This window comes from Pinus tabuliformis, chromosome 7 (genome assembly GCF_031772625.1).
Source record: "Pinus tabuliformis cultivar Carrire ecotype Pingquan chromosome 7, CPIR1, whole genome shotgun sequence".
NCBI lineage: Eukaryota > Viridiplantae > Streptophyta > Pinopsida > Pinales > Pinaceae > Pinus > Pinus tabuliformis.
Genome location: NC_142293.1, coordinates 538,862,734 through 538,876,130, shown reverse-complemented (window position 1 = coordinate 538,876,130; position 13,397 = coordinate 538,862,734). Strand labels below are relative to the sequence as shown.

The following is a 13,397-nucleotide window of genomic DNA, read 5'->3' as shown; positions in this document are numbered from 1 at the left end:
AGACATTTCGAAAATAGCATTTAGAACTCATGAGGGTCATTATGAGTTTTTGGTCATGCCTTTTGGGGCCTTACCAATGCACCTTCTACATTTCAAGGTTTGATGAATTCCATATTCAAACCCTTCCTTAGAAAATTTGTGTTAGTATTTTTTGATGATATACTAATCTACAATAAGTCTTGGAAGGATCATGTTCAACATGTTGACAGGGTGCTCAAACTATTGGTGGAGAAACAATTATATGCAAAAAGCTCCAAATGTTTCTTTGGAGTACAAGAGCTGGAATATCTGAGTCATATTGTATCTCATGAAGGTGTTAAGGTAGACCCTAGAAAAATTAAAGCCATTAAGAAATGGAAAATCCCCACATCCATAAAGCATCTACTAGGATTTCTCAGGTTGACAGGGTATTATCACAAGTTTTTTAAGAATTATGGAAGAATAGCATTACCTCTAACAACATTATTGAAGAAAGATGCATTTTCATGGACTCCAGAAGCAACGAAGGCCTTTGAACTTCTTAAAGAAGCAATGTGCCAAGCACTGCTCTTAGCTACGCCGGAAAAAAACCTTTATTGTGGAATGTGATGCCTCAAGAAATGGAATTGATGTTTTTTTAATGCAAAAAGAAAGACCCATTGCTTTTGAAAGTCGTCCAATCAAAGGAAAGTATTTACAAAAAGCTATTTATGAGAATGAAATGTTGGCAATACTACATGCACTTAAGAAATGGCGACCCTACCTAATGGGAAGACAGTTCAAGGTTAAAATGTATCATGATAGTCTTAAATACTTTTTAGAACAAATATTATCTTCATAACAGCATCAAAAATGGGTCACAAAGATGTTGGGTTATGACTTTGAAATCATCTAGAAAAAAGGGAAGAAAAATGTTGTGGCAGATGCACTCTCAAGAAAGGATGAGGATGTGGAAGCATTATTTTGCGCCATTTCTATTATCCAACCAAATTGGATAAACGAAGCAAGGGATGAATGGAAGAATGACGAAGAAGTGTGGGCACTCATTCAAAAGTTTTACAACAAGATCTCAGTACATCTGATACATTTAGCTGGAAAAATGATTCATTATGGTACAAAGATTTCTTATACCTATGTAATAATTACCAACTTAAACAAAATATTCTTATGGAATTGCACACCTCTCCCTTAGGAGGGCACTGAGGATTTTTTAAAACTTACCTAAGAAGGAATTTTTTTGGGATGACCTTAAATCTAATATTCAAAAGTTTGTGGTGGAATGTTTGGTTTGCCAACAAAATAAAGTTGAAACAATTAAGACCTCGGGTCTATTACAACCTTTATCCATTCCAAGTCAACGTCGGGAGGAGGTTTCAATGGATTTTATCACAGGTTTACCCAAGTCCGAAGGAAAGAGTTTCATCATGGTGGTAGTTGACAGACTTTCCAAGTATGCACACTTTTGTGCATTATCTCATCCATTTAAAGCCAGTACAATTTCTACTGCATTTATGGAAATAATTCAAAAGCTACATGGAAACCCAAAGATTATTGTAAGCGACAGAGATCCCATTTTCACTAGAAATTTTTGGACAAAATTATTTTCTTGTCTTGGTACTCATTTAGCTCATAGCTCATCTTATCATCCTCAATATGATGGGAAAACTGAGATAGTAAACAAATGTTTGGAAGGATATCTTCGTTTCTTTGTATATGATAAACAGACACAATGGGTCAAATGGTTGCTTCTGGTTGAGTGGTGATATAACACTTCCTTCCATACTGTAGCAAAAATGACCCCATTTATGGCACTTTATGGATATCATCCACCTTCCATCACATCATATTTAAGAGAAAAATCTAAGGTTCAAGTAGTGGAAGATCACATCAAGCATCAACAACAAGTTCTCCAACTCTTAAATGATAACCTCACTTTGGAACAAAATAGAATGAAACAATAGGCATATCAACATCGCAACGAAAAAAGTTTTGATGTAGGTGACTGGGTGTTTCTACGGCTACAACCATATAAACGAATGTCCCTCAAGCAAGCCAAGAAGGATAATAAATTATCACCAAATTATTATGGTCCGTACAAGGTGTTGTAAAAGATAGGTACTATGGCATACAAAATGGAGCTTACTGCAGCTTCCCAAGTGCACCTAGTTTTCCATGTTTCATGCTTAAAGAAGGTTATAGGTGACAAGCTTCCAATTCAAACAATATTGCTAGAACGTGACGAGGAAGGAAAAATTATATTGGAACCTGAAGCAGTCACAGAAACAAGAACTCGACAGCTATGAAATCGATCAATTTTAGAGTATCTCATCAAGTGGAAAAACTTACCCGTTGAAGATTCCACATGGGAGGATGAGAATTTTATACAAAAGCATCCAGAACTACTCAAGCATTGAGGAAAAAACTTTTTGAAGGAGAGGGGCATGTTAGGTCCCTATAATACTAGTGATTCCCCCCGTACTATTTTCATTGTAGCCCTTATTGTTATTGTTGTGCCCCTATTGTCCACATATTGTTATTATTGTGCCCCATAAAAGCCCACGATTGTTATTATTGTGTCGTTGTATTATTATTGTTATGTCGACTTTGATTATATTGTGACCCCTTAGACTCCTATATATAGAACGGAGCTTTTGTCATTTGTATCATCCAAGAATTGTTCATTTGTGTAATGTAAAGGAGGTTGCCCCCTCGAAGAGGCTGATTTTGAAGTCGTTGATCTATCTTTTCTATATTTTTGTTAGTTGGTTTCTTAACACATTAATTATCAAAACCTCATTCCCCACTCCTTTGTACATCGAACTCTGCAAAAACAAGAAAATCAACAAATAAAACCCTAACATCGAACTCTACAAAAACAAGAAAATCAACAATTAAAACTTAACATAATTCTCGCTTTCGATTCCCAGGGTCAATGTGATTTCCATGAGATTAAAGTTTTTCCCTACCTCCTATACTGGACATTCATGGTGTCAATTCTCCACATGGAAATATTCTCAAAGGAAAAAGTAAGCATCATTTCAGAGAGAAGAGTGCATTTATGCTATCTCCCTCTCTCAATATGAACACATGAAAAGCAAACGGTTAAAATAAGTTTCTCACAAGTTAAACATCTATTTTTTTTGTTAACCATTAACTAACTATTAATATGATGGTTGATTTTTTTCAATAATGACTTTGTCTCTGGGGAAATTACTTATCAAAACCTCATTCCACATTCCTTTGTACATCAAACTCTGCAAAAACAAGAAAATCAACAAATAAAACCCTAACATCGAACTCTAAAAAAACAAGAAAATCAACAATTAAAACCTAACATAATTCTCGTGTTCGATTCCCAGGGTCAATGTGATTTCCATGAGATTAAAGTTTTTCCCTACCTCATATACTGAATATTCATGGTGCTGATTCTCCTCATGGAAATATTCTCAAAGGCAAAAGTAAGCATCATTTCATAAATAAGAGTGCATTTATGCTATCTCCCTCTCTCGATATGAACACATGAAAGACAAACATTTAAAATAAGTTTCCCACGAGTTAAACATCTATTTTTTTGTTAACTATTATTAACTATTAACTAACTATTAATATGATGGTTGATTTTGTTCAATGCAAATGGTTAAAATAAGTTTCCCACGAGTTAAACATATATATGTTTTTTTGTTAACTATTATTAACTATTAACTAAGTATTAATCTGATGGTTGATTTTGTTCAATCGTCTAACATTAAATCTGAATCTATGGTGCAAGGTGGCATGAAGACTTTTGATTTTGTTTCAATCGTTTAACATTAAATCTGAAGGTGTAGAGTGGTGCAAGGTGGCACCTGAGGGAGTCTTTGGTGCAAGGTGGCACCTCGAGGAGTCTTTCTCAAAGGGAAAGACGCAATTAACTAAACACATTTAAAATGCATGAGTGGTAACTAAACACATTGAAAATGTATGAGTGGTAAGGTGTGGAGGATTACTTTTCACTTCATTATAGATTCAAATTCTTAGAAAAAAAAATTAAGTTACAAAGTTAATAAACAAGTCTTTTCTCAAAGGGAAAGGTATAATTAACCAAACACGTTGAAAATGTATGAGTGGTAACTAAACACATTGAAAATGTATGAGTGGTATGGTGTGGAGGATTACTTTTCACTTCATTATAGATTCAAATTCTTAGAATTTTTTTTTAAGTTACAAAATTAATAAATAATAATTGATTTTGTGAGTAGATTTTTCAATTATTGAATTTATAATTAAATTATATTTTAGGTATATATTGTTTAAAATGAGATGTTCTAATGTAATGCAATGTTAAAAATAAAAATAACTTATTGATCGTGGTATTCACCTATCATATTGATTCATGGTTTTCATGTGAAATATAGCCTCTTAAAAGGGGGAAAGACTAGCCTTGATACTATTTAACTCAGGAAAATTATACATATTTCATTCTTTCTCATTTTACATCTTAATGTTTATTTTAACCATTAAATCTATTCCAATGGTATAAAAGTATTAATAAAATATTTAAATCTAAATATTCTTAAATCCAAAACTAGGGAAAGAAAAAAAGGAGAAATATTCTTAAAATTAAAAACCAATGGATATTATTAAAAAAAAAGTATAAGAATTTTAATAACACAACTATATTTATAAATAATAATTATAAAAATATACATATTAGATTATCTTTTATTTTAAATATATTATATTTGTAACCATTAAATTTTATAGAAATGTTATTTTCATTTAAGAAATTTTATAGAAATATTATTTTCATTTAAATCTAAATATTCTTAAATACTTAAATTTTTTAATATAAATAAAAATACTCAGCCTTTTCTCAATCTAAATATGCTATATCTAAATTTAAATTCTTAACCATTCAATCTAATCCATTAAATTATATATAATTGTTAATAAAATATTTAAGTTCAAATATTCTAGAATCAAAATAAAATATTAAAATATTACTTAAATTTACATCTAGTAAAAATTAAATCATAAAATATTAAAATCTTATTTAAAATTATATATATTAAAAATGAAATATGCATTCAATGACTTGTTATTTCTTAATATAATTGTAAAAATTAAATCTTAAAAGATTAACCTAACTTGTTATTTCTTAGTATGTTTGGAGGAGAACACAAAAAAAATACCTATGAGAGACGGTTTCTTTCAGCCATTCGTGATGAGCTATCCAATATAAAAAAAGTTTGAAATTAGACATAAGAAATACAAGGGAAAAACAATAAGGTAAATTTAGCAATGATGATCTTCTGGTGTAAATTTGGCAATGTAAAGATTTATACACCACACACAACCACCATCACCTACAATTATACATTATTGTGGGATGTGCACACAACCACCATCACCTACAATTCCGTAACACATCCTTATAATAGTACAAAAAAATATATTATTATTACCCAAATACTTTAATAACTTAATTTTAGTAATAACTTAACTTCGATAAATTGACATTGTATTGAACTATAGATTAATAATAAAAAAGACTAATTATAATTCATTATTTAAACAATGTAAGGATAGTCAAATCTTAACTTTACAATACGTGGGTTCATAAACCCTGTAGGATTATATGTATGTGTGATTAAATGACATTATGGTCACAATCATTTGACATTTATGGAGGTTTCTACCGTTTTGTTGTCGTCTTCAAAATCCCGTCAACTGTATGTGACATATTAAAGATCTGGTTTTCCTAGCCAGGTGGCAGTCTGATCCATTCCGAATTATTCTACGGCTGTATTTTCCTTGGGATTCACTTACCACATCGATGGCTCTGGTTGACCTGAAGGTTCAATCGGGACTTGAGGGTTTTGTCATTCAACTCCCGGTGGTTTTCCTCCTGTTCAGCATTGTGCTATTCCAGAACTTCGTCGGTCTTCGACTCTGTCGTCCCTCGGTATCTGACTGCTTATCGAAACTGTCTATCTCCCGCCATAGATTCTTCAAAGGCTGGACTTCATTCTGTTATACCAGGGTTTTTCTCTATCCGCTACACGATGGTAAGCTTCAGTTGTTTTTTCTTTGTACCTTATTCTTTTACTGTTAGTTTTTCTATAGTTTATGATGAAGTTAACAACTAATCTCCGATTTTTTGTTTGTTTTCAAGTGTCGAAGCTTTCAGAGGGTGCCAAGGCGGAAACCCTCTTACTGGCTTGGTCTTTCCAGAACAGGAAACCTTCCCGCATCGGGTATTTATCCTCTACTACTCTTTTGCTCGGCAAGACTCTGTGGCCACAGGGCCGGGAAATTATTAGAGACCTGGTAATAATTTCATGAGGATCTTCCTCAGCTTATGGGAGTTTCATATCCTCTGTTTAGTTTCCTTTTTTTTTACTGTGTAATTTAGTTGGTTCGGCTGCACTTTATAAGTTTCTTTTACGTATGTAATGTAAGTGGTCTGACCACATATTACAATTTCTGGGCAAGTTTATTAGACCGTTGTTTTCATACAGGTAGTGTTATTGGAAACTTATAAGAAAAATGTATTTTTCTAGCTACTGTTAATATTTCTATTCTTTTGGTGAAATATTGTTCGTGCTAGTTCCAATTTTTATAAATGTATCCTATGGTTTTTGGTGTGGGCTTATTGTAGTGAGTCATACATCTGAAAGGTCGAGCTCTTTCTTTCCATTTAAAGGTATTTGTTAAATTATGGTGAAGGATTGGGATATTATGAGATTTATTGCGCATCCTAGCCATCTATGAGGAGCCTGGTCATGGCTCGGAATTCTCAGTTTCGCTTTTGTTTCTTATATGCTCATAACAGGGATGTTTACCGATGTTTGAACTTGTTTTTTTTTTTTTCCAGTAAATATCTTAGTCGAAACCCTTTACAGGCGTGGGAATAAATTCATAGTCACGTGTTATTCTTATTAGCAATTATGTTTTGTCTAAATTATATCTAGGAAATGTAGACCGCTATGTTCTGAACGTTCTCATATATCTAGGTAATTTGCGAATAGCAACAGAGGGATCTGCTCATTTGTTGGTTGCGTTTATACAGTTAAAGTTATGTAATCTAAGAGTATTTTTTTTTTTTTTTTGAAGGGGTTTTACTTTAATCTTGCATAATGGTTTGCCAAAGTCCCTTTACACTTAAATTCTTATGGAAAGAAGGTCATGCATAATTTCTCTTCCAGATGAATTTGTTAGTTTAAGAAATAAAGCTCTATTGCCTAACCGTATTCAGCACTAGGACTTGTTGATACTAGCTTTCCATTCCTAGGTTTGCCTTTGATGTTTTGCTACTTCTCTAAATATTTACTGCATTTCTCATTGAAATATTGTAGTTGGTTCCCTGTTCTATTCATGTAATCTTTTAATTTAGGGAACTTTCCAAAGAGACCCCATTCTAGAATAAAACAACTAAGTAATTAAATTAAGTAATAACTCAGAAAGAAAAACTTCTTTATCTATATGAATTCAAATCTTTACTTCAGAAATTATCACTTATCTGTATATGATTCTTTCAGACAGATTTTACTTATCTGAAGATGTTGCTTCGAGTTTTGGTCTACCCAGACCTGCACTTAGTTTCCTCCCTACCATGAGACTCTCTTTACCAGAGAATCTCCCTCCGTGCTACCCCTGAACCCATGGAATTCTTTCTCTTCTTAAAGAATGTGTGCATATTGAGCTATCTAGTCTTAAACAAGAACTGCCTGACCTCTCAGCACAGTGTTTTCTTCTCTGTTACTCTATTCCTGATCTCATATACCCAATCCTCTTGATCTTTCTCTTTCAAGTACCCTCCAAGATTTAGTTTTGTTTTCTTGGAACAGGTAACTGTCTCTTTTAACTAATTAATCAAAAGAAATAGTATTTACTAATAACTGCAAAATTCCTTTCCATAATTTAATTTAAGAACAGTTTATAATTTTCAAGAAAAATAATAGTTTTGTTTGGTTGTAGTAAAAACAAATATTTACATTAACAGGGGATATTACATCTCCCCCCCTAAAATGGAACATCGTCCCGATGTTCTTCTTCCACAAATAAACCCGAAAAGTTTTCTTTCATAACCTGCTCATCTTCCCAGGTGGCCTCTTCTGGCCCATAGTACTGCCACTGCACTTTAACCTGGGTGATAACTCGTTTTTGCAACGTTACTTCTCTCCGATCTAGTATCACTAGAGGTTCGACCAAGAACTCGCCTTCTAGTTCAACCTGAACATAGCAACAAAATGCATTCAATGTTTAATGAGTTTATATATTTACATTCTTAAAGAGAGACTATATATGTATTTATATATTACGTGAATGTATTGCCATTTGATTATATGATTAGCGTCATTAACATGTTTCTTAAGTAGAGAAACATGAAAGACATTGTGTACACAAATGTCACTGGGTAAGACAAGTTGGTAAGCCACTGGTCCGATTCAAGCCAGGATTTGAAAGGGTCCACAAAATCGAGTGCTGATTTAGCACACCCGGTCCATTGCAAGGTACTTTTCTTGGCTCACACTCGAATGTAGACATGATCCCCTACCTAGAATTCTCGAAAACTCCTCTTCCGATCAGCAAAGTTCTTTTTCCGGTCTTGAGTAGCCTTTAAATTGGTCCTTACCTTTTTCACCATTTCCTCCATCTCTTCTAACATATCTGGTCCCAGCAATAGCTTATCCTCTAGTCCACTCCAACTCAAGAGTGTCCTGCACTTGCGCCCGTATAATACCTCAAAGGGACTCATTCATAAGGATGCATGGTACCCGTTGTTATAGGCAAACTCCACTAGGTGTAGATAATCTTCCCATTTAGTGGGCTGCTGCATGACATAAACACGTAGTGTGTCTTCAATAACTTGATTCACTTGTTCAGTATGCCCATTCGTTTGCGGATGATAAGTTGTACTAAAGTGCAGTTGTGTGCCCAATCCCTCAAAGAGGGCTTTCCAGAAGGCTGATGTAAATTTTACATCTCGGTCGGAAATGATCATCTTGGGAATTCCATGCAGTTTAAAAATGTTCTGCATAAAAATATTAGCAATTTGGACTGCTCTATAAGTTGATTGGACAAGTATAAAATGAGCAGATTTGTTCAATTTGTCCACCACCACCATGATGGAGTCGTTTTTATTTCTTGATTTAGGCAGCCCGATAATGAAGTCAATAGATATTGTTTCCCATTTCCATTCTGGAATGGGCACAGGGTGAAGTAACCTTGCTGGATGTTGGTGCTCAGCTTTCACTTGTTGGCACTCCAAGCATTTGGCTAAGTATTATGCCACCTCCTTCTTCATACCAGGCCAGAAAAATTCCTTCCGCAATGCAAAAATCATTTTTTGGTATTCGGGATGGCCTGCATAAGGAATCTTTAAAATTAAATTTTTAAGATGTTGTTGGTTAGGCACATATATCCTTTTCCTATAAATCAACAAATTTTATGCATTTATTTCATAACCCAATTGTTGTTCATGGCTGTTAAGAATGTTTTCTTACTGCCATAAATGTTTATATGTTGAATCCTATATGGTTGATTCTTGAATGTACCCAAAAAGGGTAGTTCGTGATTCACTAAAAGAAATTTCATATAAACAGCTTACTTTTCGGCTTAAAGCATCTGCCATGCGATTTTCTTTTCCTTTTAAATGTTTGATTTCGAAATCGAATTCGCTCAGAAAATCTGCCCAACGAGCTTGCCTGGCATTTAAAGTTGGTTGTTTGAAATAATTAATCAGACTATGGTGGTCAGTCATTAACATAAATTTCTTACCTAATAGGTAATGCTGCCACATTTTCAAAGCATGTATGACCGCCATCAGCTCTAAATCATATGTTGAATTCTTTTGTCCATATTCTTTAAGTTTTCTAGATTCATAAGCCACCACTCTACCTTCTTGCATTAATACGCCGCCCATGCCTTCCTTACTAGCATTCGTACAAACCACATATTCTTTGTTGGGATCAACAATGCTCAGAATAGGTGTTGTAGTAAGAAGGTGTTTGAGTTGATCAAAGCTCCTTTGACAGTTAGGGGTCCATCTGAAAGTCTTTCCTTTCTTTTGTAAGGAGGTAATAGGATATGCCACTCTAGAGAAACCGCCCACAAATCTGCGATAGTAACCATCTAGGCCCATAAACGATCTTATATCGGCTACATCCTTGGTACCGGCCACTCCATAATGGTTCTTATCTTTTCTGGATCTACTGCAATTCCATCCTTAGTGATGACATGTCCCAAGTATTGGATTTGCTCCTTAAAGAAATCACATTTACTATACTTGGCGTAAAGTTGATGTTCTCTTAGGACTTGCAGCGCAATGCCGAAATGCTCCTTATGCTCCTCCATGTTCCGAGAGTAGATCAGTATGTCATCAATGAAGATTAATACAAATTATCTCAGAACTGATGGAATATGCTATTCATGAGACACATGAATGTAGTTGGGGCGTTAGTTAGCCCAAATGGTAAAACCACAAAATCATAATGACCATAACGCGTCCTGAATGTTGTTTTTGCGATATCTTCCTCCTTTATCCTGATATGGTGATATCCAGAACAGAGATCGATATTTGAGAAGACGGTTACACCTTTCACCTAGTCAAATAACTCGTCTATACGGGGAAGGGGGTATTTGTTTTTAATGGTCAGCTTGTTTAGCTGGCAGTAATCCATGCACATCCATAGGGTTTCGTCTTTATTTTTCACAAATAATACTGGAGATCCCCAAGGGGACACACTGGGGTGGATATACTTCTTATCAAGCAATTCCTGGAGTTTCATTTTTAATTATTTTAGTTTTGGTATGCTCATTCAGTAAGGTGCTCATGAAACTAGGGCAGCCTCCGAATTAACTCAATGGTAAAGTCTATGTCTCTTTTTGGGGGTAGGCTTGGTATTTATTCAGGAAATACATCTGGAAAATTTTGTATCATAGGTATATTCTCTAGGGATATAGATTTATCTTTTGAGTCAGCATACCCTATTTGGATGGCATAGACTTGACAACCTTTTCTGATACATTTGGCTAATTGGGAGGCTGTTATAGGCCTTAATTGCAAAGGTTTCTACACACCTTGAATTTCCTATCTCTCCCCTACCTCATCTCAGAAGTTAACAGTTTTTGTCTTACAATTTATGAGGGACCAATGTTTCTCCAACCAGTCCATGCCTATAAGAATGTCATATGACCCCAGGGGTAACACATTCAAATTAGCTATAATAGGTTGACTAGCTATTTTTAAAGGATAGTTGCTTACTTTAGACAAAACTCTTCTTTTTGCTCCTGTGGCTAGCTATACTAACCATGGATTTTTAAATTTAACAGCTTGTAATTTACATCATTCCACTATCCTGGGACTAATGTAACTTAAAGTGGCCCCAGGATCTATTAAAATAGAACAGGTCTAGTCAAAAATAGTACCTTCAAATTCAACCATGGTTGGTTGAAACTCTGCCTGATGATCTTCAAGCGCTGCGTTAATTTTAGGGATGCTCCTTGTCACTTCTCCCACCGTGGATGCCTCTTGAATTTGTGAGATCTGATCTGTTCCCTTGCGGTGGCGACAGTTTTTGACATAATGCGGACCTCCGCATCCCCAACACTACACAGGTGGTCTATTAATAAATTCTGCTTCATTTATGCCAGCCTGTTCATTCGCTCTAGTTTCAGCTGGTACTTTAAATATGGGTTTATTCACATTTCGGTTAGTTTCAACTTTATACATTCCTTTGTTGTTGGTGCCCTTATTCCCCTTGTGGCTGGGAATAAATTTATTTCCCTTTTTGTCAGCCCACTTCTTGCTCGTATCACTCTTTGGTTTATTTTGCTGATAACATATCTGTGCTTTCCGAATGACTTCGTCCATAGTTTTTGGGTTGTCGAATTCCATCCTTTCCTTCATGAACAGCAGAAGACTGCTAATAAACTGTTGTACTTTGGCCTTCTCTTCACGAATATATGGAACATACCGCAATAACGAGGTAAATTTTGTTATAAACTCGTCCATGGTCATTTGGCCCAGACAGAGATCATGGAATTCTTTTGCTTTCTCATCATAAAACCTTTCTGTCAGATATTTTTCCTTAAAAAAATTCTGGAATTTCTCCCAATTTATGTTTTGCTCATTGACCCCACAAACTGTTTTTACTTCTTCCCACCACAATGTGGCTTTCCCTTGAAGTTGGAAAATGACCAGATGAGCCTTCAAATTGTAATCATACTTGTATAGCTGGAAATACTTTTTCATATTAATTAACCATGCTTCTGCCGCATCTTCTTGCTCACCATCGAAGAGAAGAGGCTTGATTTCCCAAAACTCTCCTTGGAGTTCGATTTTCTATTTTTTTCTAAGTCTTGTGATCGGACACATTACCTGATTCTTCTTCACGGTTTTTTGCACCTCATTCTATTTCCACATTTTTAGTCCTAAATTCTTGTTCCCCAATTGTATGGTCGTGTTTAGGGCTGGGAACTAGTGGTCAATGATTCTGTTTATCCGATAGGCTTTAAGGATCTTTTCTTGTCCCTGCATCAATCTTTCATTGTCTGCCTAGAGTCGAGCCATTTCTCCTTTCAGTTCTTGCACAGTCGCCCAGATGTCTGTATTGGGATTTTGCAGCTCATCCCCTAGCTGCACCCAGACCTCAAGATTGCCTTCCTAAAACGGTGTTGGTCCTATTCCCAATACAGAACCATGTGGTGGATTCCCAGTTCGCCTCATACTGATTTTTGCTGCCTCCTACATGCACAACATCAAATTTGTTATTCCTTATTCCAGAAGTCTCTGTTTTGGAAACCTGAACGCTCTGATACCATATCTAACACATCCTTATAACAGTACAAAAAAAAAATATTATTACCCAAATACCTCAGTAATAACTTAACTTCAATAAATTGACATTGTATTGAACTATAGATTAATAATACAAAAAGACTAATTATAATTCATTATTTAAACAATGTATGGAAAGTGAAATCTTAACTTTACAATACGTGGGTTCATAAACCCCGTAGGATTATATGTGTGTGTGATTAAATGACAATATGGTCACAATCGTTTGATATTTATGGAGGTTTGTACTATGCGTTTAATGCCTATCTATTGTTGTCCTCAAAATCCCGCCAACTATATGTGATATATCAAGGACCTGGCTGTCCTAGCCAGGTGGCAATCTAATCCACTCTGAATTATTCTACGGTTGTATTTTTTTTGGGATTCAGTTACCTCATCGACGGCTCTAGTTGACCTCAAGGTTCAATCGGGACTTGAGGTTTTTGTCATTCAACTCCCAATGATTTTTCTCCTGTTAGCAATGTGTTATTCCAGAACTTCGCTAGTCTTCTACTCTGCTCCGGCCTAGTGTATTGGGTCCTGATTCCTCTGGTTGTCTCGCCCGGCATAGGTGTTGGCTTATTTCTTAGCTCCA

General features: G+C 35.0%; 1 protein-coding gene across 2 annotated transcripts in view; it reads left to right on the top strand.

Moving 5' to 3' along the window:
* The first annotated feature begins 5,620 nt into the window (after nt 1-5,620).
* Nucleotides 5,621-13,397, top strand: part of LOC149248437 (uncharacterized) — a 114,845-nt gene continuing 107,068 nt past the window's right edge. The window contains exons 1-2 of one of the 2 annotated variants that reach the window (XM_089456050.1): nt 5,621-6,026; nt 6,134-6,215. In XM_089456050.1, coding sequence (XP_089312176.1) covers nt 5,795-6,026; nt 6,134-6,215 — 314 coding nt within the window. In that variant the 5' untranslated portion in view covers nt 5,621-5,794. Of the gene's footprint in view, nt 6,027-6,133; nt 6,289-13,397 lie in introns of both variants that reach the window. The other variant, XM_089456049.1, reaches the window with a different exon arrangement.